Genomic DNA, 24,668 nt, shown 5'->3' with positions numbered 1-24,668 from the left:
ACGTATTTAATGAAAAAGAGCGAGAAAAGAAAAGGCCAACTTTCCTCTAAATTTGCAGTCCAGGGGCTTCCTGAAAATAACTCTTGGACTCTGTGCACTGGGATTTAATTGGTGTTCGATAACAGCAGACACCCGGGTGGGCATTTCACGTCACTGCCTGAAAAACTGCCCCTACCATTTGGCCACCCGCCTGCGGTCCCTGTGGAATGTACAGGTGGATTCAGTGTGCCGTGAGCACAGAATCCCTGGGCGCAGTCCTCTGCACCAACCCAGTTGCACCTTGGAAGCGACAGCAAGAGAGTGGGAAGGGAGGGCTGGAGGGCTGCCGTGCCCTCAGGATGGTCAGCCCGGACAGCTGGCTATCCCAGACGCCCTGAGGGCTGCTACCTGGAAGGGCGACCCTGTGGTCATGCGAAGGGCAAGGAGCTCCCCGTGACGCCGAGAAGGCTGTGTCCTTCTGCAGTGTGATCGAATCCAGCTGTGACACTGTCTCACATACAGCCACAGGAAGACCCACCCATACCCGCCCCCAGAGAAGTGCTCAGTACATTGAGTTACTGACTCACTGTGTACGGCAGCTATTCATTTGGTAAAAGCTTATCATAGAAAAGACACCTCTCTCTCCATTTGTTTATTATTTACACCCTATCTTTTTTAAAAAAGCTTTAAAGCAGTGCCAACTCGCGAGGAAGAGCTGTGTGAAATGGGGTGATGGAGGACCGGCGGCAAACCGTGTACCATGTGTGGATTCGAGCTGCACCGAATGCGGCCTCTGCGGTGTAAGGTGGAGCGCTCCGCTGCCGCCCGTGTGTGCACTCCTCCGTCGGTGCTGTTCCGGAATTTCCAGATCAGTTTGAGTAGGGATCAATTTGTAAATGATTGCTTGTTGTGCTGTTTACCAGTTGTAAAATGACAAGTGGCCACTCTGCAAAACTTGGGCGATAGGTGTGCAGAAAGAAGTAGACAAAAGTCACTTCAACTTACCTCCCGGGTGAGCGCCACAGGCCCGGCGTGCCTTCCTCTGCGGCCGTGTGTGTGTTGTGGTCCCCCTCTGGGCAAAGGGAGCGGGGTGTCGCCGTCCCTTTGATGTGTTCACCGGGTTAGTTCTTCCTCCAGCCTGGGATTAGTCTCAAGCAAGCCCTGTGAATCCCACTCACTCTTATGTAATATATAGTTCCATGCCCACTTTTTACACTAAAGCTTTTAGAAATTGTGGTAAAATACACATGACCTGAAACTGACCATCTTAACCGTTTTAAGTGCACAGCTCAGTGGCGTTAAGGACATACATGCTGTTGTGCAGCTGTCCCCACCACCATCTCCAGGACATTGTCCTCTTCTCCGACTGAGACTCTGTCCCCATTAGACACTAACTCCGCTCCCCTCCCCAGCACCCAGTGCCCATCCTCTGCTCTCTGTCTCTATGGACCTGATGGCTCGCAGGACCTCATAGAAGTGAAATCACAGGGCAGCTGTCCTTCTGTGACTGGCTTGTCTCACTGAGCATCATGTCCTCCAGGTTTGTCCATGCTGCAGCGGGTGTCAGGATTTCCCTCCTTTTCAAGGCGGAATGATATTCCACTGTATGGGTAACACCATTATTTTGTCAATCTATCAGTGGATGCTTGGGTTGCTTCTATCTTTTGGCTGTTGTGAATGTTGTTGCTGTGATATATTTAAATTTCTAAAATAACTTTCGCATCGTAAGATTATGATGTGCTTATTTAGAAAGATCCAAGTATTATAGAGTGTACCAAGTGACATCTGAAGTTTGCTTCTCCACAGCCAGTCCTTCCACGACTGCTGTGTGCCCAGCCAGAAGCAGGCTACCACTCTGTGTGTGTGTGTCCTTCAGATACCCCATCCAAAACCAATGACCCATGCACGTACCCATACAGCTGTGTTTTTAAGTAGAGGCATAATCATCTAACCATCACTGTATGTAGGTACCACAATACATCTGAATCAGTTCTCTGTCTCTATACAGTTGACTCTTGAACAGCATGGGGATTAGAGGTGTCAACCCTCTGTGTAGTTGAATATATGCACTTAACTTCCGACTCCCCAAAACCTTAACTACTAATAGCCTACTGTCGACTGGAAGCCTTACTGATAATACGAACAATTCATTAACACATATTCTGTGTCTTATGTGTGTTCTTGCAATAACGTAAGCTGGAAAAAAGGACATGTTACAAAATATGTTCATAGTACTCTGTACTACAAAAAGTCCATGTGTAAGTGGATGCGCACAGCTCCAAGCTGCGTTGCTCCAGGGTCAACTGCAAGTCTCCTAAATTATATATAGTTTGTTGATCTTTGCTCTTCACATAATAGCACCATTAACATCCTCATGCATAAATCTTTTCAGACCACAGAACCCTGATTATAGTTTTCCCAGCCTCAATAGTCACTGAGTTTTAACAAAGCCTAAAGTCACTCTTTTTCCTTTTTTTTAAGAGACTATTTTTTAGAAGCTTTAGGTTCACAGCAAAATTAAAGGGGAGGTATAGAGATTTCCCATGTACGTCCTGCCCTCACATGTGCACAGCCTTCCCCCTAAAAAAGATCCCCAACTGGAGTGTTAAATTTGTTACAACTGGGGAACCTGTATGGACACATCATTATCACCATAGGTTAGGGTTTAGTTAGGGTTGGTTCTTGGTGTTTTACATTCTGAAGGTTTGGACAAATGTACAGTGGCTTGTGTCCACCATTATAGGATCATACAGAGTAGTCACTGCCCTGAAAGTCCTCTGTGCTTCCCCTGTGCACCCGTCTCCCTCCCAATCCTCCAACCACTGAAATTTTTACTGTCTCCATTGTTTTGCCTTTTCCAGAATGTCTCAGTGTTGAAATCACACAGTGTGATTTTGTTTTTGTTTTTGTTTTTTACATTGGCTTCTTTAATTTAGTAATATGCATTTAAGGTTCTCCCATGTATCTTCATGGCTTGACAGCTCATTTGTTTTTAGCACTGAATAACATTACAGTGTATGAATGGACAAAAGTTTAATTTATCCATCACCTACTGAGGGGCTTGGTTGCTTCCCAGTTTTGGCAGTTATGACTAAAGCTGCTGTAATATAAACACACGTGCGGGTGTTTGTGTGGGCATGCGTGTTCAACTCCTTTGGGTGAATTCCAAGGAGTGTGATTGCTGGATCTAGGAGTTTTATATGTTTGTGGTGTACAGTTAGGCTTGTAATACATTTTGAGTTAATTTTTATGAAAGGTGAGGGTCTGTGTCTAGATTTACCTTTTGGCATGTGGACGTCCAGTTGATCCAGCAACATTTGCTGCAAAGACCGTCTTGTGCCGCTGTATTGCCTTTGCTCCTTTGCAAAGATCAGTTGACTATTCTTATTTGGGTATGTTTTGGGGCTTTCCAGATCTATATGTCTATTCTTTCACCAGTACTATACTGTCTTTCTTTCAAGTAGTGTCAGACCTCCAACCTTTTTCTTCCTCCTTCAATATTGGGTTAGCTGTTCTGGGTCTCTTCCTTCTCCATATACATTTAGAATCAGTTTGCCAATATCCACAAAATAAATTGCTGGGCTTTTGATTGGGATTGCATTGAATTATAGATCACGTTGGGAAGAACTGACATCTTGGCAATATTGAGTTTTCCTATCCATGAACATGGAATATCTCTCCAGTTATTTAGTTCTCTGATTTCTTTCATCAGAATTTTGTAGCTTTATTCATATAGATCTTGTGAGTATTTTGGCTAAAGTCATTCTTTCCATTCAAGTCTCAATGATGACAACTAAATTATGGAAACCACCTTAGGGGATGAATCATATACAGTTTTCTAAATAGTTAACTAGAGCCGGTGACAAATAATATGCAGTGTGCCCACTGGTAGAAGCTGCCAATCTAATTCTTGCTCACTGATAATGCTCAAAACCAAACCAAACAGGAAACAAAGCCTGTAGCCAATCTGTTAGAATTCTTTCTTTATTATCTTGATTCCATACCCTGGGGAGCCCAGACTAGGAATTAGGAGAATTTAATTAATATTATTGCTCCGCTTACTTTTATTCTGGGCATTTCTTTTTTTTTTTTTTTTTTTTTTTTTTTTTTTAAATTTTTTTTTTTTCAACGTTTATTTATTTTTGGGACAGAGAGAGACAGAGCATGAACGGGGAGGGGCAGAGAGAGAGGGAGACACAGAATCGGAAACAGGCTCCAGGCTCTGAGCCATCAGCCCAGAGCCTGACGCGGGGCTCGAACTCACGGACCGCGAGATCGTGACCTGGCTGAAGTCGGACGCTTAACCGACTGCGCCACCCAGGCGCCCCTATTCTGGGCATTTCTTATGCCAGTTTCTTCCCAACATACCTTGTTATTTTTTCTATTCAGATGTCTTACTGTATTATAGGTTGAATGGCCAAGGTAATGAGTGTTCTCATCCCCTGCCCCCCAAATCTGTACTAAAATGGATTCTATTGTGTTGATATGGAATGCTTATAGGGATGGAAGTCTGAAACACTTTCCTTAACTATTGGCTGTGCAATTTCCTAACTCTATGACTCTTAGCAAGTTTACTCATGAATTTGCTCATTTACAGAACACCTGCTGAGCACCAACCAGTCAGATAGTCTTTCTTATTCTCTTCCCTCATTCAAGATAAGAGTGTTGGATATGTATGTTTTGGGGCCTCTTCCTGTTTGAACTTTCTATGATTGCTAAGACCATTCAATTGCCGGCTGTGTTGTCTATTTCCCCATTTTGTTGATGGTGGGAGTCCCAGCCTGGAAACTTATACAGGGCAAAAGTATACCCTGTATCCCTCAACCTCAGGAGGGCACTGAACCAGAACTTTTACTTTCATGGTGACAGTGATCGATTATAATAGTGAAAAACCAGATTCAAGTGCTTCTATTGCCCTGGAGAATATATGCCCACAATTTAGGGTCATTTTCACTTGAAAGGAAGCACTTGCTGCCTTTTTCATTTTTGAAAAAATACATTCACATTTGAGTGAAGGCCAGTGTTGCTCTAAATACTTTTGGTTAAAAAAAAAAAAAAAACAGACCAAGGGGCATATGGGTGGCTCAGTTGGTTGTGTCTGACTCTTGATTTCAGCTCAGGTCATGATCTCAAGTTCATGGGTTTGAGCTTCTCGCTCATTCACGTTTTCTCTCTCTCAACACAAATAAATAAACATAACAACAACAACAACAACAACAACAACCAGGACCAAATTGACCATTTAATTACTGGAGTAAAGAGGCTGCCTCTCAGAGTCTGCCCCATGAGGAACTGTTGATAAATTGCTGTGCCCTGGCTTCATGCCCTTCCCTGGGGTTTATGAGCATCTTCTAGAACCTACAGAAGAAGGTACCTGTGTTATCAAAGTAGTCCTCATCTCAGTTAAACTTAGTCCCACATTTGGTATAAGATGCCCGAAACCTTTATGTTAGCCTATCACCATGTTGTGTGGCCAGCAAACAGTCCGCTTTCTCCTGGGGGTGGGGGGTGGGGGGAGAAGCAAGAGCAGGGCCGAGGAATCTCTGGGTGTCGCTCTGTGGCTTACACAGCAGGAAGATGGCTCCTCTTGTTTTGGCTTCTGACTCCACCCTGCCTGCCCAGCATCCCTGAAGTGAACACACCTGGTTGGGTTGCTCAGATGTATAGGAAGAGCAGCTGTGTATGAACAGGGACCCTGACTCTGCATGGCCCCATCCCGTGCCTTCCTCCTCGGCTGGGAAACAGCTTCCCTCAACTTCTGTGCCAGCAAAGAGTCACTGTTCAGATTCGAAAGGAACCTGGGGGGTCACGCAATCTGCCCTCACATGAGAAGCATCTTCAATAGCATCTCTGGCAGATGAACTGTCAGCCTTCCCTTAAGACCTATGAGTTCATTACTTCCCTGTGAGGTCCATTACATGAGAAGCCAGAAGCATTTTCTGGAAAGTTCTTTACACAGAATATTGAGTTGAAATTTGCCTCTCTTATATGGAGAGTGGGTAGAGCACCTAGAGAGGACTTACTGCAACCATTTGTTCCTGCCACCTTCCACCAGGAAGACCTCCTAGAACAACACAGAACAAGTGCATCCTCCCTGTCGCCTGCTGACCCTCACATATAATGCCATCTCCCTGCCACATTTCTAACCTGAATATGTCTAGGCCGCCTCCTCTTATCATAAGTCAGTTAACATTCTGAGTGTGCAGACTCCTGTTAATGTGAATTTCAATGAAACATCCTTTAGAAAGCAATCTGACTGCCACCCCCATCAACCAACTGAAGTGGCACAATTAATGCCAAACCTAATTTTATTATTTTTTTTAGTTCTTTGTCTCAGTGTTACATGTAATAGAGAGACTGGGTGATGATGGTGGTGACAGTGATGATGATGATGATGATGATGATGGTGATGGTGGTGATGGATGATCGTCCTGGTGGTGATGATGGTGATGATTGATAGTGATGATTGTGGTGATGGTGGTGGTGGTGATGATGATGATGATGGTGATGGATGATGGTGATGGTGATGATTGATAGTGATGGTGGTAGTGGTGATGGTGATGACAATGGTAATGATTGTGGTGGAGATGATGATGAAGTGTGTTTACACATGGCTAAATTGTATACTTTCATATATGCATGGTGGTAAAGGCATTTAAGAGCAAAAGCTGTTATACATGAATCACATCTTCATTAAAGCAGTTTTGTAGTGAGGTTATCTGCACAAAATTGCTTATTCTCTAAAGCTTATAACATTTTGTCTGGGGGACCCTATTAAGACATATAATTTCAGTAGGTCAGGCTTGCCGCAGTTGTGCATGTGACTTGATCTCCTACTCCAGGCCTTACATATTTGATGTCCTGACATTTGTGTAATTGCTCTGCTAGAGCCCACTTGGAGCATTGAAAGCTACTTAAAATGTCATTATAAGCTGGCCGGGTCTTGGAATTATATGGTGCAGTTGATGGAACAAAAGAATGTTCCACTTTGATGCGCGTGGTATTTGATTGTGCTCTGTGCCATGGTCCCTTTTCAATCCACCAGGGCTAGCTGGACTTTTAAAAAAGGATTTCTTGATTTCTGTTCATCTTCACATGACTGACAGTGGGTGCCTTTGAGATAAGTCAGTGTGGTTTAGAGTAGTGGCATGGGAGATGATTTCTGATATGTGTTAATCGTTCTCATCATAAGCTGCTCAGCCACTCGAATCTACCATTGCATACCTAAGGGTTTTTTTTTTAAGTTATTTTTCACTAATGAAACCTGAAAAGTTTCTTTTTTAGATGAGAGGGACAATGTTTGGAATTATATTGTATTATTCCATTTTGAAGGTGGATATTTCTTATTACAGTCATTCTAAGAGATCCATGGAAAGTCTCTCCTGATCTCTGGTCTTTATCTTAAAGATAACGAGTTTTATCATGCGGTCATCCATTCCTGTTCTTTTCCAGATAATGAGACTAGACTGAAGGAAGCGACAGAAAGAAGAGGTATGGCACAATACGAGTTTCTCTGAGTTCTTAAATGTTGGGACAGATTATTAGCAGAGGAGCACAATTCCACGTTCACTGTATTGATTATTAGAAATGTGGTAGACAATCTACACGCTTTATTTTGTTTTCACAGTAAACCCTTCAAGTGGGAATTACTGCCTTCCCACCTCCCCCATCTTCCGTACCCCGGATTCGTTTTTCCACAGCCCTTATCAGCACCAGGCATTCTATGTATTTATATTTTCAATTGCTTATTTTCTTTCTCTTCCGGTATGGATGAATGTTTCATGAAAGCCAGGGCTTTGTTAACTGCTTTATTCCCGCACCTGGGAAGTCGCTGGGCATAGAAAATGTGCAATAAACATTTATGGAAGGAAGGAAAGAATGGAAGAGAGGAGGGAGGGAGGAAAGAGGAGAGGAAGGAATATCCCATCTCTTGAACTCCCCTGTTTAAATGTGAGTGTCTCTGGGAGGCACAAATCACTCACGGATTATCAGTCACCTTAATGAGACCTAGAATGAGTCACCCGCACTATGGGCAACAGAGACGCTGCCTGAGGAGCAAGCCGGGTGGGGGTGTGTAGGGACACAAGGGAGGGGGCATTCGGACATGTGGGGACAGGACCAGACCGTGGACTCCTACACAGAAGACGGCACGAGGGAGTGAGGGATGCAAACGTTGCCACACACAAGCGGGGACGTGAGAATCTAGCCTGCTTCACAGCTTTGTGCGAGGCCAGTTGTGCGAGGCCAGGTTGCTGTAAACCAGGGTCGGAATCATCACCGTGGTAGTTCTTGTACTGCTTTACACTGCACATCCGGCACGGTAATCCCATCGGGTTGTGCTCCTCCGTCTGGAATTGGACAGTGGCTGGAGACAGTGGGGCCCTGAGAGGAAACGTTCTGCCCAGGTAGACAGGAAGCCTTGACTCAGGGGCTTAACTTGGTCTGAAATGTTGTCACAGGGGAGGTAAGAGACGTCCTCTGCCTGCTGCTGTTGGATGCAGAGCGGGGTGGGGCAGGGATTCCGTGGTTGGAGCCCTGTTAGCACACACACCTTGGCTCTGCGAGACGAGGGTGGTGTGAGAGACCGGGGCAAGCCCTTGGTTGGCCAAGGTGCTTGGGAATGGGACGTTTTTGTCCAGTGGATTTCCTGGTGAAGTTTGCATTCACCAGAGACACATTTTTGATTCAACACTTGTTAAAAATTTCTCACACGTGTATCGATCCGTTTCCCGCCTCGGCGGATGTCGGGGGCGTCGTGGTGTGCACCCAGGGGCCTTGTGCACAGGGAGCAGCAGAGCACCGTGACGGGCCTCGGCCACCTGCAGCCCGGCTCCTACTTTTAGGTGCCTGCCCTTTCGCCCCTTCTATGCCATCGTTGCAGCCCCGCAGACAGACCACTTAGAGTGGGTGTGTTTATGCTGCCACAGGCCTAATAAACAACAAAGATTTGTGCTTACTTTTTAGCTTAGGTTATTTTTTCATGTTTTTTTTTTGTTTTTGTTTTTTTTTTTTTACTGATTTTCTACTTAAAATATATTCTTGACGTTTTTAATGAAAAAGTTTTGCTCACGGTAACTCAGACCCCAAAATTTATACAGTAAGATTTTTTCTCAAAAGATATAAATTGGGTTTATCTTTTTTAAAAATGAGTAAATGAATTGGGTTACCTTCATTAGAAATTAGTAAGAATTTTTAAAACTTTTTAAGTAAAAACTAAGTTTTATATTCTTATAGTTTAAAAGTTTTATAGTGACGTTTGTCAGATCTAAGTTTGTCAACTTCATTGTTAATTTCTGAGGGTAAAATGTAGGAGGTAATTTACAAGTAGATTTAAAGTTTGGAGGTTGTTTGGTTGAATTTCAGGAAAGACATTTGCCTGCAGATGGGGTAATAACTGACAGTTTGGGGAGCGTGTGAGCTCAAATACTTGTCTGTTTTAGGAGGAAAATGGAATCAGTTTTTGGGTTGTGCTGTCATTTGATGTTCTTGCAGGGTCTCTGCAGTTGGTCTGTCCCATATGTTGAGTTTGCTTAATACTGTCCAGTCGTCAAGTCTCTCTGGCTGTGTGAGTGCGAATCCTATTGTAGCTCTGAAGCAAATCATGCCTTTAATTCTCTATCCTTCCTCATGGTGATTCGTACTCCTAGGTTCTCAACACAAGGAGTGCCCAGTACCAGTTAGTGAAGTGAATAGGTGAATGGATGGGTGGATGGGTGAGTGGGTGGGTGGATAAGTGGGTGGGAGATTGGATGGGTGGGTGGGTGCATATGTGGGTGGGGGGGTGAGAGGTAGGTGGGGGGATGCATGTATGGGTGGGGGGATGAGAGGGTGGGAGGGTGGGTGAGTGGGTAGGAGAGTAGATGGGTGAGTGGGAGAGTGGATGGGTGGGAGAGTAGATGGGTGGGTGGGAGACTGGATAGGTGGGTGGATGTGTGGGTGGGAGAGTGGGTGGGTGGGTGGATGGGTGAGTGGGAGATTGGATGGGTGGGTGGGTGGATGCGTGAGTGGGTTGGTGGGTGGATGGGTGGGTGGGTGCATATGTGGGTGGGGGGGTGAGAGGTGGGTGGGGGATGCGTGTATGGGTGGGGGGATGAGAGGGTGGGAGGGTGGGTAAGTGGATGTGTGGGTGGATGGATGTGTGGGTGGGTGGGTGGGAGAGTGGATGGGTGGGTGGATGGGTGGGTGGATGGGTGGATGGGTGGATGGGTGGATAGGTGGGTGGATGGGTGAGTGGGTTGGTCGGGTGGAGGAACAGGTGAGAGAGTAGATGGGTGGAGCCTGGGGTCTGACTTTAATAACTGAGTTTCACACATCTTTAAATGCACATGAATACTTTGGCAAAGAACCGTCTCACAAAGCGCAATCCTACATTGAATGTTGAACCAACTGGGAGGCAGCATCACTTGGCACAAGTAAGCGTTCTGGGGCACACACGGCGTGTTCTCTTCTTCTTGCTTGCGAAGACGCTGAACTGTAGCCAGAGCTCAGCACGGACACCCCAGCCTCTGTGTTCATGATGGGTCGTGAGGGATGAAAAGCAGTGGAGGGCTACATGACTCGCGACCATCAGCGCCTCATCGTGGTCATACTTAGAGTTGTCACTCGTGGTGCTGCCCCAGGGAAGTGCTTCTCAGGCCGGGCTCACTTGTTCCCATTTTACACAGAAGGGAACTGAGCACCAGTGAGAGTGAGAGTAAGAGGCTTGCCCCGACCACACCCTGGGAGTGCCCGTGGGGAGAGGAGTCCGTACCGCGTGGGCCGGATCTGTGTGTGCAGCCTCATCAGCTCTCAGCTCCCTGAAGCGACGTTTGGACGCACGTAGCACTCTTTCTCCTAAGCGGCAGAGTGCACGCTTCCCCCCCGACCCCCCACAAAGGGGTCAGCTTTTCTTCATGCGAATCTGGCTCGGCAGCCCCGGGGGCGGAGCACCATAGGGGCCACGTAGTGACTGGTGAGAATTTTAAATGTGTTCTTAGAAACCAAAGTCTCAGCTACACCTATCCCCGAGAAAGGGGAAACCCCTGCAGACTCCAGAATTGTGAGGCTTGAGAAAGTGGACAGGAATCCAGTGCTGCCAGCAGTGGGGTTCACGGCCGACACCGGGCAGTTGCCTGTGCTAACGGGTCACGCAGAAAGCAGACACGGCCTGGCGCTGTGCTCCTGTCTGTCTCTGTGGGTGAGGCCCCTGCGCTCTTTCCTCCTCCTGGGCCAGCACTGTGCCTGCCGGTCCCTCAACGCCGTGGGCCCCGCGTCCGTCTACCCCTGTGTTGCACGAGCGGTCGGGTCTGCATGTGGCGAGTGACTGTGGTGTTTTCATGCCGCGGTTTCTGTCAGGATTGTTTCTCATTGTCACCGTGATGAAAGGAAAGGCTGCTGGAGTGGATTTGGCAAACGTGGGTCACCGTGGACCTTCTTTTTTCTGCAAGTGCCTTTTCAGAGCAGACGCTTGGCTTCTGTGTCGGTGCGAGGGCAGGGGCCCTGCTGAATCATGAGCGCTGAGAACTTCTCATGCCTGTTGGCGGGCAAGAGAGGGAAAGTGCTACAGGGAATTAAGTGTGCAACTCGAGTTTAGTTCCCAAAGATGGAAATGTTAAAAAATACAAAAAGCCTAAATTTCTTAATTTGTAAGAAGTGGGGAATGATGCCCCCCCAACTCAGTTCAGAGGATCGCCTGAATGAAGCCATGGGAAGTGTGAACTCTCACTAGGTCACTGTTCTTCGGGAGCAAAGTCATGAGAATAATCATCTTACATGAACCTTCACTTAGGAACCAGTGACACATTTAACCAGCATTAAATACTCGGGAAAAAAGCCAGCCCCCTGCCCTCACGTCAGAAACAGGACTCCATCAAACGTTACGGTTACGGAGTGAGATTTACGTATCATGAAGTGTGTGGATGCCGAGCGTATGAATGAGTGTGTTGACACGTGTGTGCACACGTAACCAGTGTGCCATTAGACATGCCCATCGTCCCAGGGAGTGTCTTACTGCGCCCGGTCTGTCCCAACACCCTGTCCCCTGCATAGGCCCCGCCCGGTCCTGGAATCACCTCCTACTGAAAGCATCACGTGTGTTCTTCAGTGTCTGGCTTCTTTCACTCAACATAATCCCCTTTGGATCCGTCCGGATGTTTGTACGTGACCATAGTTCATTGCTGCTTGTGCAGATAATGACAGATAGTTCATCCATTCTCCCGTTGATGGATTTTTGGATTTTTTTTTTTTTTTTTTTGTGTAGCTATTACGGATAAGGCTGCTAAACACGATCTTATACGCCTCTTCCATACATAGGTTTTTGAGCACATTTTCTAGGTATATGGAAGGGGCATATTCTGTTATAAGAAACTGCGACAGGGCTTCCTGGGAGCTCTAAAGCTTTACTCCTACCAGGGATGTACAAAAGTTCCTGCTGCTGCATTTCCTCTGCAGAATTTGTTCTCAGTCTTTTAAAATTGAGTCATATTAGCAGGCACGAAATATGCTGACTGTGGCTTTAATTAGCCTTTCAATGATTAGTAATGGTGCTGAGCACTTTTCCATGTGCTTACTGGCCACTTGTATATTTTCTTTTCTGAAGTTTCTGTTCAGTTCCTTTGCCTATTTTCATTGGAACGTCCCTTTTTATTATTATTGTTGATGTTATAGGTGTTTTTAAATGTATATTCTGGATAAAAGTGTTACGTCAGAGTTTTTTGTTTGATCATCTTTTGAAAAGATTTTCTCTTTCTCCATTGAAACGCCTTCGAATTAAGGCAGCTTTGTTGAAAATCGTCTGCTTAGGGTTGTCAGGATGCCTCATGTAAGACGTGTGTGGTAACCTTACAACAGCACGGTTCCGTTACCCTCTGGTGGCAGGTACTCCCGTCGACCTGCTTTATAAACCCTGCGTTAGACGTGACTGCTTCCTCCCGGAATAGAGGCGTTAGGAGGAAGACCGTCGTGCGCGTGCGCCCACCCGGCCGCCCTTCCGCTAGCCTTCAGCACTTCTCACGGGCCTGTGTTTCCAGCCGCTGTCATTCCCTCGGCGTTTCGTGTCCTGCAGGTCTGCTGGTGACAGATTAGCTTGGCTCCTCGAATGATACGGACATGTCTTTCCGTCACCCTCATGCTGGAAGGAGATCTTCCCTGGACGTGGGCTTCTGAATTAGAAGTTTTTTCTTTAACACTTCAAATACGTCATTCCTGTGTGTGTTATCAAACACCTAATTATAAATATGCGAAGGCATCATTCTTACCAGACACGCAGTGTGTCTCGCGCCCTGCTGTGCGTCAAGTCAGCCCCTGCCTGCGTTGCGTCGCAGCCTCTGGGGGCCGTGGGGAGCCGTCTTGCCCTTGCCCTTCCCAGGAGATGCCCCTGCGTGGCTCGCTCTCGGGTTGGTTCTGGGGTCTGCTGGGTGCCTTGGCTTTCACACCTAACGCCCTTCCCCAGTTTGGGGGAATTGCCGAGGGTTTTTCCCTTCCCCTCCGGCTTTTGGGTCCCATTCTCTCTCTGTCTCCTTCTTGCTCTCTGGCTGTGGTCCGTTGTGCCTAAGGCGGCTCTGCAGGTCACTGAGGTTGCACGCAGTCTTTTCAGGTTTTACTCTGTTCTTCAGAGAATGATAGTTCTTGTTCTCCATCCCGGGACTCACTGACCCCTTGTTCCCCATCGTCCGGTCTGCTGCTAGGCCCACGCAGTGAGTTTTGGAATGGCCGATACTGTGCCTTTCGTCGACACAACTTCCACCGCTCCGCTTGGGGTCCCACCGCTCTCTGCACCTGCTGGGTGCCCGCCGTGCCGTTTGGGGTCGCTTGTTCATCCCTTCGTTCCGTGTTGACCGCTCCTCCCTGGTGTCTCCTGTGCTTGCTCTTGTGTGTGCCCCCCAGAAACACTTATCCAGAGTCTCCTGAAGGACCTGGGAGAGCAGCCGGACCTCGGCGACGTGGCCCGCGCGATTGCCTCCGCCATGCAAGCTGTGGGGGCAGAAGGGGAGCCGCGAGGTGCCGAGAAAGGAGCCGCGGGAGAGCCGAGAGAGTCCGACGTTGGCCGGCAGGGTGGAGGCGTGCCAGGTGAGGCTCCCGGCCCCAGGGTCACTCGGGTTTGTGGGGCTGTGGGGCGGGCTGGGGCTGTGCAGAGGCCTGGCTCACCAAGCGGTTACGCGTTCCTTCTGCTGAGGAGAGGTGGATTTGTAGAAACGATTTTTCTCCGTTTGAACTTTTGCCTCTGAAAGCTTTCTTAACAGGCTGAGCCTACCAGAGTAATTATGTTGAAAGGCAAATTGCTCTCTGTGCTGAGGTTCAGAGTTAGAAAAAAACAGGCCAGATAGAAAGTGTTTTTGTTTGGATTGTGTGGGTGAATGGAGTCAAATATTTGAATAATACAGTGAAAAGGCTCCATTTGAATGTCTGCTTGAGGCTCAGAGCCACCCTGTGAGGCTGCACCAGCGAGAGAGCAGAGATCCCCCGCCCTCCCAGGGTGCGTGCACATGCGTGCACACACGCTCACATATGCACACATGTGCACACACACGCACACAATAGGCACACACGCGTACATACACACACGCACATGTGTGTGCACACATGCACACATGCACGCAACACATGCACACATGCACATGCACACATGCACGCAGTGCACACACACGTACACGCGCGCATGTACACTCATGCACACCTGTGCACATGCACATGCACACACGCCCGCATGCACATATGCACACGCGCACATGCGTACATATGCATGCACACACGCGTGCACACATGTACATGCGTGCTCATGCACGCACACACATATGCACGCGTGCACGCACACGACGGCTGGAACCCTTGGGCTAAGGGCTGAGCAGGTCAGGTTTCGTCTCCCCTGATGACTGGCCTTCTCTGTGACTGACTGCTTCTCAGAGTCTCTGGACCTACACGAAAGTGTCTAATGCAGTGCCCTGCACACAGCAGGCACACATAAAACATGTGCCGGAAACACAAGTGAAAAGGTGCATGTGTCTCTGCTCTGTGGGCTGGGACAAAGGCATGCTCGGAAGCTGGAGTCAGGACACCACAGGCTCCAGCAGGACGAGGCTGTGTGTTAGGCAGTCAAAGAATAAAAAGACTGCTGCCTCTCTGAGGGTGAGGAGGGGTCTAGGAGGTGCCTGGGCATTTGGGCTTCACGACTTCTCGGGTTACACACTACGCACCATCGGGCACTGCCGGTAGGGCATTTAGAGAAACCACCATCAGCGAAAAGTGATGAACTGTAAAGACATCTTAACTTGAGGTGGTTTGGTGTAGACGCCTTACTTTGCTTTTCTGTCACTATTAACTGCTGCCGGCACTGGTTTCTTGCCGCGAGCTAACTCTGACGATGACACACAGATCCGTGAGGCTGGTAATGCGATATGTTACTGACTTCACATCTGTGTTTTAGCTGGTAACCCCCTCCTCTTCCATGAAGCTTATAGAAGGCTAATATTGTACTATAAACAGAAAAAGTTTGCCTGATAGTAGAAATTAGGCCGACATCATTATGCCCGATCTTCTGTGAAGGACTGTCTGTGGTCCTTTGGTGTGGGCGTCACCTGCGATGACATTCTTGACAAGGCTTCTGATAACGCTGTGTCTTCCACAGATGACAGAGTGCCGGACGGTAGAGGGAGAGCTTACGAAGAGGTAAGACGGAGCGTCTCTGCGTGTTTGGTTCACCTCAGATCTAGAGCTGGGCTGGTCATCTCTCTGTTCGTGGTTTGGGAACGTATGTGATATAGAAAGGTTTGTTTGTTTTTTTTCAGAAAAGGATGGAAAAATCTCTCATAATCCCCAATTAGGGGAAAAAATATAAAGAGTGAATACAAAATTGTGTATATTTTGATACATAGTAATATCTGCTTTCAGATTATGTACTAATACCCATTGTAGGAATATGAAAAATATAATTAATATGAGTAAGAAAATCAGCATTCCTTAGAATTTTCCTACCTGGACCGATTACATCAAACGCCTGCTTTATGTCCTTGTGACTGTCCTGTGTGCACTGACTCCCGAGCTCCACGTAGCAGGGACCTTCACAGGCTCTGGACAGTTAGGACTGCACTGTCTAACGTGGCAGCCAGTAGCCACACGGCGGCTATTTAACCCTGAATTTAAATTCATTAAAATTAAGGAAATAAAAAACATGCTTCCCGACTTGTGCTAGCCACATTCCAGTGTTGCTTCGTGACGAGGGCATTGGATGGTGCCGATACGGAACATTTCCATCATCGCCGGAGGTCCTGTCGGACAGCGCTGGTTGGGAAGGCAGTCTGAAGCAGGGCTCAGTCACAGGTACCCCCACTCACCGAGGGGTTCCTACTTAAGAACCTTTGCTCATTAGCACAAGCCTTAAGGATGCAGAAGATCAGTGTGTGAGCGATGATACACACGATATGTGGTTCTGTTTTTTTGTAGAGTGGAAAAAAATTTTTGGTTTGTACTTCTCTTTCCAGGTTATTTCAGTGGTTTTTGGTTCAGTGCTGTTAGCAAGTAGCAGAAGAAAACATCAGCAGTCCTCTTAAATGTCCATCAGAAATGGGGGGATATTCTGTGTCAGTTGAGGAGGGAGACGCGGGCCTAAGAACGTGTTTCTTGACTTAGGAAGTGGAGGGAATTTTACAGCGATGGCCGAGTGCGGCCAAAGCCAAGGCTGCTGGGTCTCCCCAGGGCACACACTTGAGTCCATGTTGACTCTGTGAAGACCCCAGGGTCCTTATACCCTACCTTTCCATCCTAAACAAGTTGAATTTTGATTCATTGCTCTGTTACCTGGGGTATGTTTTCAAGCAGCTTTTTTCCAAATGTGTATTGAGTGTTGTATTTTCTGAGCTCTTATTTATTAGTATCTTTTGTTTCCTCTTCTCACGGAACACAGTTTAAGCAAAAACATAATTCTCTTTCCTTCAAAAGCCTGAGGAGAGTGTTCCATCCCTACTTAGTAACTGAAATGCTACGTACAGCCACCATTCAGGGTCCAGATTCGAGCAAATGTTTTTACCAAGATACTATTTTCTTTACATATTTCAAAACCCAAAAGGAAAAACATCATGTACAGTTTTTAGTTAAGAAGAGAATGGAAAGCGTAAAGTAAATTCACTTTTCCTTTTTCCATCCGGTATAATCCCGGGCATGTGATTTCATGCGGAAAAAGGAAATTCCTTGCAGAATGAGCAGGGGTCTCTTGCTCTCGTATGCAGGAGGAGGTGCCCTGGGCATGCACTTTGTGTGCCCCAGCAGCAGGAGTGACCATTCGCTTCCCTTGGAAGCAGGCCGGAGTCTGAGAGGGCAGTGTGGTCCAGTGGTGGCATCCCTGACATCAGTTAGAGCTGCACTCAAATTCTGGATCTGCCAATCAGTGCCTCAGCGATCTTGGGCAAATTATTAACCTCTGTAGGCCTCGGAGTCTACGGATTAGAGGTAAAAGTAGGCCTGTGCTCACAGGCTGGGGTGACAATTAAATGAGCGAATGTGCACAGATCGTTGAGCACAGTGTCTGGCATATAATCAGCCCTGTGTGTGGAAGATGATGTTCATCTAGCGAGATGTCAATTAAGTGGTTCTGAGGGCCCTCTTGTCCAGGAAACGGGGGTCAGGACGGGCAAGCCTTTGCATATGACGACCCAGGGTCCCTCAGGGGGTGTGAGGATGCAATCACGTGTCCCTGTGACTGCTTGGTCCTGGTGTCTCCACTTCCCTGTGAAATGGGGACGAGCATGACATCGTGAGGACTCAGGGGGTTCATGCAGACCAGGTGTCTGAGAGAGAGCCTTTGTACATCGTAAGAGCTCAGTAGATGCAAACAGTACTGTCGTTGTCAGAGGCCCGCTGTTTCCAGAGGGGTAGGATGGGGTCTCAGAATCCACGTGCGCTCTCTTTAAAACTTTAGATGCCAAACACCTACACTGATTTTATAAAGTCAGATTCTTTTTTCTTTTTTTCAACGTTTATTTATTTTTGGGACAGAGAGAGACAGAGCATGAATGGGGGAGGGGCAGAGAGAGAGGGAGACACAGAATCGGAAACAGGCTCCAGGCTCTGAGCCATCAGCCCAGAGCCCGACGCGGGGCTCGAACTCCCGGACCGCGAGATCGTGACCTGGCTGAAGTCGGACGCTTAACCGACTGCGCCACCCAGGCGCCCCTAAAGTCAGATTCTTGAGGAAGGTGTATGTGTATGTGACAGAGCGAGAAAGACAACCAGAGACAGAGACAGACAGACACAGAGACAGAGACAGAGAGACAGAGAGAGAAAGAGACCAAGACAGGGAAAGTGAACCAGAGACAGAGAGACAGACACAGATGCACTCACTCACCGTGAGTGATGCTAATGTGCGCGGCCCTCGTCCTGCCCCGGCTGACCGGATGTCTGAGTGCAGCTGTGACAGAACTGCTCCTTCCCCTGCCTGCGGCTACCCGCCCATCCCCCTAAACTTCATCTCACGGAGCCTCCTTTCTGCCAGGTCAGTCGTTTGAGCCTCGAACTTGGGGACCGCCTGCCGGACCCTGGGTCCCAACTCTCTCCTGCCGTACCCCCTCTTTCGGAGCCCTTCAAAATGGAGGCAAAGAAATCAGAGGCCGCCGAGGCCCCCCCGACTTGGGAGGAGGAGAGCGCCGGGGTGGAGGACGTGAGGAGTCAGACCTACTCCAAGGAGCGGCTGCAGAGGCCGCCTCCCGCAGAGCCCGGCACGGGCGGCTTCGGCGAGTTCCGGCCCTGGGTTCCCCGGCCCTCGCAGGAAGACGCCCACCTCACGGCCGGAGCCCAGGGACGCCCCACGGAAGGCCTGCGGCTGGAGGTCAAGCCTTCCCAGGAGGACCACGGCTACATTGTGACCGGGACCGAGTGAGTAGAGGCCCTGGTGTTCCGCCCCCGGCGCTCATTGGGTGGGTGGAGTGGGGGTGCCCTCACCCTGCCCGTCTTCGCCCAGAGACACGGGAGCAGGCATTCCTGGTACCTCGGGGGCGGGAGGCCGGCCGGCAGCCAGCCTGTCGGTCACCCAGTGTTCTGACCCAGGGGCCTGAGCTTCGGGGCCATTCTCCACAAAACAGAGCCCTTCAGCCCTCCGACCTGCAGCCCAGACCGCGGGGCACGTGGACGCAGCGGCCCCCGGGGAGCGGGTGGGACCCGCACCTGTGCTTGCGCGGCCTCCTTGCCGGTTGAAACTCCAGAAAAGTAGTCCAGGTCTGGGGGCATGAGTCCTCCTTCAGAGGGGAAGACATGGCCTTAGGGACGGGTGCTCTTCCTTCTCCCCTTTCTGACCCGCACATATCGAGGGGCCCTGTGCCCACAGTGTGTACCCGGCGGGCGACACACGGGCCGCCCCGTTTTCAGGTCATCACACCAATGACCCTGGCTTTTGACGCTGTGCTTTGTGAAACCGTTGTGTCTTCTTCAAGTAATGGAAGTATGTGGCTGGCCACGTGCACACAGATGTGTGTGCAGTCCTGCCCACATATGATTTTGCTGTTGCGTTATAGTGTTCACCGTTCAGGCGTTTCTTCATTATGAAAGTTGCCCGCGTTTCAGTGGTCACACGCAGTGTGGGAGGGCCACTCACGGTCCGTGCCGTCGGTCACACGCAGTGTGGGAGGGCCGCTCACGGTCTGTGCCGTTTCTCACTCTGGTCCTGCACGCCTTCTTTCTGTGCCCACACCTCCCAACAAAGTTCACTCCACCAGCTTGTTTCAGGAGTTGCTATACTGTAGGTAGCAAATTTCATCAGTTAGCAATAGTTGTCTAACACGATTGGGCAGAAGATATTTTATTTTGAGCGCAAACCACAGACCATGTATCAAAGCCAGCTTGAAACCCAAGACTCTTTTGAGCTGTAGATGGTGCTTTTACTTGTTTTTTAGAGAAGTCCTCAGCGGCTGACTCTTCAAGTTTGCATCAGAGTGTCGACTCGTTTTCTCAAGTACTTTTTTATTGAGACGCGGCCTCCCATTTCTGCCCTCTTTGCCTGGATGGTGAGCTCCATGTGTCCATCTCTGTTGTCAGGCTCCGTGTCCTAGAACGGGAACTCTCAGTGAGCGTGGTCTTTGGAATCGTCTTACAGAGAAGCTCAAATGGGAACTTGAACACGACGCCCTGCTGGAGGCTCAGCTCCGTGCTGTTCCAACAAAGGCAGGGCACCTCCTCGGTTCCTTTGTGAAGCAAACCGTTTGGACGACAGTTACTTGTTCTAGACCGTCCAAATCTGTGGCGTTTTCCCTCCCTTGGGAAACATTGATGTGGTGTGTGTGTGTGTGTGTGTGTGTGTGTGTGTGTGTGTGTGTGTTGTCTCTATTCATCTGTATATCTATGTATGTCTGTGTGTGTGATGTATATGTCATGTGCACATGTGGGTGTGCGTGTTGTCCGTATTCATCTGTGTGTATCTGTGTGTCGTGTGTGTGTCATGTGCACATGTGTGTGCATATGGTCTGTATTCATCTGTGTGTCTGTGTGTGTCATGTGTATGTCGTGTGCACATGTGGACATGCATGTTGTCCGTATTCATCTGTGTGTGTTGTGTGTATGCCCTGTGCACATGTGTGCATGTGTGTGCGTATGGTCTGTATTCATCTGTGTGTCTGTGTGTGTCATGTGTATGTCGTGTGCACATGTGTGTGTTGTCTGTATTCGTTTGCGTGTATCTGTGTATCATGTGTATGTCGTGTGCACATGTGTGTGCATGCTGTCTGTATTTGTCGTGTGTATGTCACGTACATAGGTATGTGCATGTTGTCTGTATTCATCTGTGTATCTGTGTTGTGTGTATTTCATGTGCACATGCGTGCACATGTGTGTATTGTCCGTATTCGTCTGTGTGTATCTGTGTGTTGTGTGCACACTTGTGTACATGTGTGTTGTCTGTATTCATTTGTGTGTATCTGAGTGTCATGTGTATGTCATGTGCACACGTGTGCGTGTGTGTGTGCACGTGTGTGTGTGTGTGTGTGTGTGTGTGTGTGTGTGTGTGTGATTACCATGGGTTCCCAAATGGCTGTGCTGTGACCTTCTTTCTTGCCGGCAGGACCGGGTGGAATAAGGGTACGTTCCCAGCGTGAGATGAAGTTGCTCGCAGGGAAAGTGGCTCCTGCTCTCGTGTCTGGGGTCCGGGGTCTCAGCTGCAGCACGAGGGGGCTGGGAAAGGGACTGTCATCCTCGGAAAGACTCTTCTGAGCGGCAGCCTTGTGTCACCATGAACAGCAGAGGGCGGTGCCTTTAGAGCAGGACGACCCTTGCTACCGTTCTCTGCCTCAGGGTGACCCTTGGAGGGAAATGACCGTGGTGTGTCCGAGGCCAGCGTTCCTGTAGAAGAGAGACCTCTCCAGTCAGCGTTTCCTCTTGCTTTGTGACTTTCCAGTGGAAGACGAAGCCACTGTCAGGGCCGGCTTTTTCTTTGCATTCAAAGTTTGTTTTTCTGTAGCGCTTTCCTGGGCCAGACCTTTCGGACTTGAACGTTCACCTGCTACAAGCATGGGTTAAAGGAAAAATCATTATCGCGGCCCATTTCCCTTTTTCTTTTGCTGCCTCAATTGGATGGAAGATATATGGTGCAGATAAAACAACTTTATATCAATAGTTCTTTCTGTTTGTCACCACGGGCTTATGCTCCCTCCCTTCTGTAGCAAGAGATTGAGATTTCTGCCTCTCTTATCAGATTAATTGGTAATTTGAGATTCTCTAGGGCAAGATTTCACCAGATCTCAGCTTAAGCCTTAATAGATGAGCAATTAATTGACAAGAATCTGATGCCATTCTTAGAAGACAAAGACGTCTGGATACCTGATTGTCCCATAAGAAGGAGGAAGAATGTGACCCATGACACGTCTCCCCTGCTCACTGCCGTGTCCTCCCATTCAGACGTGCGTACAGGGCTTAGCCTCGCTCTCCTCTGTCTCCTGCATTTTCTGATGGGCACGGTTCCATCTCGTCCTTTGCTGTTTACATTGTCACGCTCTTTACTCCCTGGGTGGACCATTCGAGACTGGACAAAGGTCAAGATTCCTGTCCTTGTCCCTCAAGGGTGAGTTTCCAAGTGTTCCAAGTTCCCTGCCCTTCAAAGGTGAGTTTCCGTGTGTTCCAAGTTTGGAAGAGAGGGCACACAGAAGGTGAACTTGAAGCCAAGAGACCCGTGCTTTACGTCTGGTAAATAAATGCTTAAGGGCACGTGGCTCTGCTAGGGTGCGCGTCTTATAAACGCCCTGCTGTTTGGTGTGTCCCTGCACAAGGACATCTGACGAGACTGGCTTTAGGGAAGCGAGCACATTGGAGGCTGAGAGGAAGAGGTCGAGTGGCCACCAGGCTGGTAGGGAGACAGGGACGCCATGTAGGGCAGCGCTGCTCCACAGGCAGTGGGCAGCTTGCGTGAGGACCGCCGAGAGCCCAGCACTCCCGCATGGAAGCACCCAGAACACCTGCTCCTGCTCTCCAGCCCCCGCGGGGTGAAGATGGCCCACAGGGCCCGGCTGTCAGGGTGGGAGCCGCACGGGGCAGAGTGCGGACGCTCTGGAGCAGGTCCACGTGCTGGGTGGGGTTAGCCCAGCTGCAGTGAGCGCAGAGAACACGGGTACCCCTGGCAGAGCAATGGAATACCGGAGCTTCGGTCAAGGGAGAAGGGGTGGAGTGCAGAGGCCTTGGTGAGGCTCGGAGAGAGCGGGGCTGGGAATGGCCTCGGACTCCCGTCAGTGTTCTCAAAGAGGCAGGTGGTTGTGGGTTTTCTGCAGTGTTTTCTTCCCACAAAACTCTCTTCCCCTGGACAGGCCCATCAGTGACACTCCGATGGTGTTCTAGAGGCTCACGCGTCATCCGTGTCACTACCTGCTTCACGGGCAGCCCCAGCTGCGCCACTGACGGGGTCTCAGCCAGACCTCAGGCCCGGTCCTACCCTTTGTCCACTGGCTGGACGTGAGGGTTGTGGGAACCAAAGCCTGGAAGGAAGTTCAGAAGTCAGGCCTCAGTCCCTGTGTGGCAGCCATAGGAGGCCTCCCTTCCTGCCACTCTCTGCACTGAGAATCAGGTTACTCTGTTATTTTTAGAGCCTTCCTGGGAGGACATTGCCTTTCCCGTCACTAACACGCAAGTGTAACAACCCGTGTCCTCGGGACGACATGGTGGGAGAGGAAGGGTCACCAGTAAGCAGTCATCCTCCCTGTCTGCGCAGAGACCCCGGGCTGCCCGCGAAGCCCCTCAGAGCTGAGCCAGGGCCGTGGGGCCCGCGGTGCTCGTGAGGAACGCAGGCATGGACACAGAGAAGGCATGGGGGCTGGTATCGTTTCCTGTTTTTTCCTTCCTTGCGGGAGAAAAGAAATCTTAACGGTGTCGTGGACAGATTCCGCGGTGGGGCTGTGGGTTTTGTTCGTTCTGTTCTAGCTTCAGACCCTGTCTCCGATGGTGTGGTCTAACGTTTTCTTCAGGAGATACAGCTGCCATCCTGTCCAGGGTCTCTCCTGAACGTGACGAGTCCCCGCATATCACCACGCATCCCATTGATTCATCTCAGAAGACTGTGTGTGGTGTGACGCATTCATTTTCATCTGAGAAGAGTTTAGTGGGGGATATAGCCATCGGTGCAAATAGTCACATTTGCTCCTCTGGTAAACAAGGAGACCAGCTTCCAAACCTAAAGTCCCCTACTGTGGAGTTGTTAGTTGTAGGGAATGCCCATGAGAAGGAGGGCAAACGGTGGTCTCTGAGCCCCAGATGGTGGCCCTGCTCTGGCTTGTCTGGTTTTGGTGCCTGGGCCTGTGATGTTCAGCGCGTACTTACTGGGCACCTACTATGCGCAGGGGTCTCCGTACAGCAAAGGTCTCCATGTAAGTGATGGGTCGTTCTGAAGTTCAAGTGAGGGAAACACGTGCACGTGAGCAGTGGGAGCCACAGAACGCGGGCATCTGCTCTATTGAGAGAAGGAGCAAACGGCTTCGACTGAGTGGGTCCTCAAGCCTGTGAATCAAAGAATCTCAGAACCCTGGTTTTTCCTATAAACCTCTCATCCTGACTCCTCCTGCCAGCCATGAACTTCCGTCTGCCCAAATTCAGTGGCTCCCGGGTGCCCGCCCTCCCTCTCATTCCCTTTGCCTGGTGCTACAGAAGCAGCCGCCTCCCCAGTCTGGCCCCACCCGAGGCACAGGTCATCTGAGGCCGCTCCATTCTTCCCGAAACATTCCCAGCCTTCTCGTCCTCGAGATGCTGCCCTTGCTGTGCCCCCGGGACCACCGCCACGGCCCCCTCCTCTTGCTCTGCACGCTGGCACAGCCACCGTCTCCAGTGGCCCATGCCTGAGGTGGCACCAGCACCGTCTTCTCCACCACCTCCCGAGGGGTGAGGATCTCCCCGTGCGGCCACCGGGAAACCAGCTGTCACAGTGTCACACACAGCCGTCACGCTTCTCCCGGGAGGGGCTGCCCGGGGTGTGGCGGGGCTTCTGGAGCAGTGGAAACATTAGCTCATCAGCCAGTCCAGGAATCACCACGAGGGGGCTTTTCGTAAGTTCTAGGAAAACGGGTATAATCGATGTGAAGGTTCCTCCCAGGGCAGTTTGAGGATCACGCTGTAACACAGGTCCAAAGTCACAGAGTGGATTCTTTAAATGTACTGGCAGTAAGGCGTTTGCTTCTCAGTGGAGAGACTCTGTTTAGAAACTCCCCCTGACATCGGTGTCAGAGACACCACCACCCGCTGCCCTCCCTGCAGGAAGGACTCGG

General features: G+C 49.5%; 1 protein-coding gene across 5 annotated transcripts in view; it reads left to right on the top strand.

Annotated features, from left to right (window-relative positions):
• PTPRN2 (protein tyrosine phosphatase receptor type N2) overlaps positions 1 to 24,668 on the top strand; it is a 766,821-nt gene that overhangs the window by 276,635 nt on the left and 465,518 nt on the right. For all 5 annotated transcript variants that reach the window (XM_047094888.1, XM_047094886.1, XM_047094889.1 and 2 more), the window contains 3 exons: positions 13,843 to 14,025; positions 15,581 to 15,621; positions 18,440 to 18,819. In XM_047094888.1, the coding sequence (XP_046950844.1) occupies positions 13,843 to 14,025; positions 15,581 to 15,621; positions 18,440 to 18,819 (604 nt within the window). The remainder of the gene's footprint in view (positions 1 to 13,842; positions 14,026 to 15,580; positions 15,622 to 18,439; positions 18,820 to 24,668) is intronic.

Source organism: Lynx rufus, unplaced genomic scaffold, assembly GCF_022079265.1.
Source record: "Lynx rufus isolate CCGP_SWC_20201006 ecotype Redwood Valley unplaced genomic scaffold, mLynRuf1.p SCAF_4, whole genome shotgun sequence".
NCBI lineage: Eukaryota > Metazoa > Chordata > Mammalia > Carnivora > Felidae > Lynx > Lynx rufus.
Note: the sequence above shows the minus strand (reverse complement) of the source record. Positions and strands in the feature narration are given on the sequence as shown.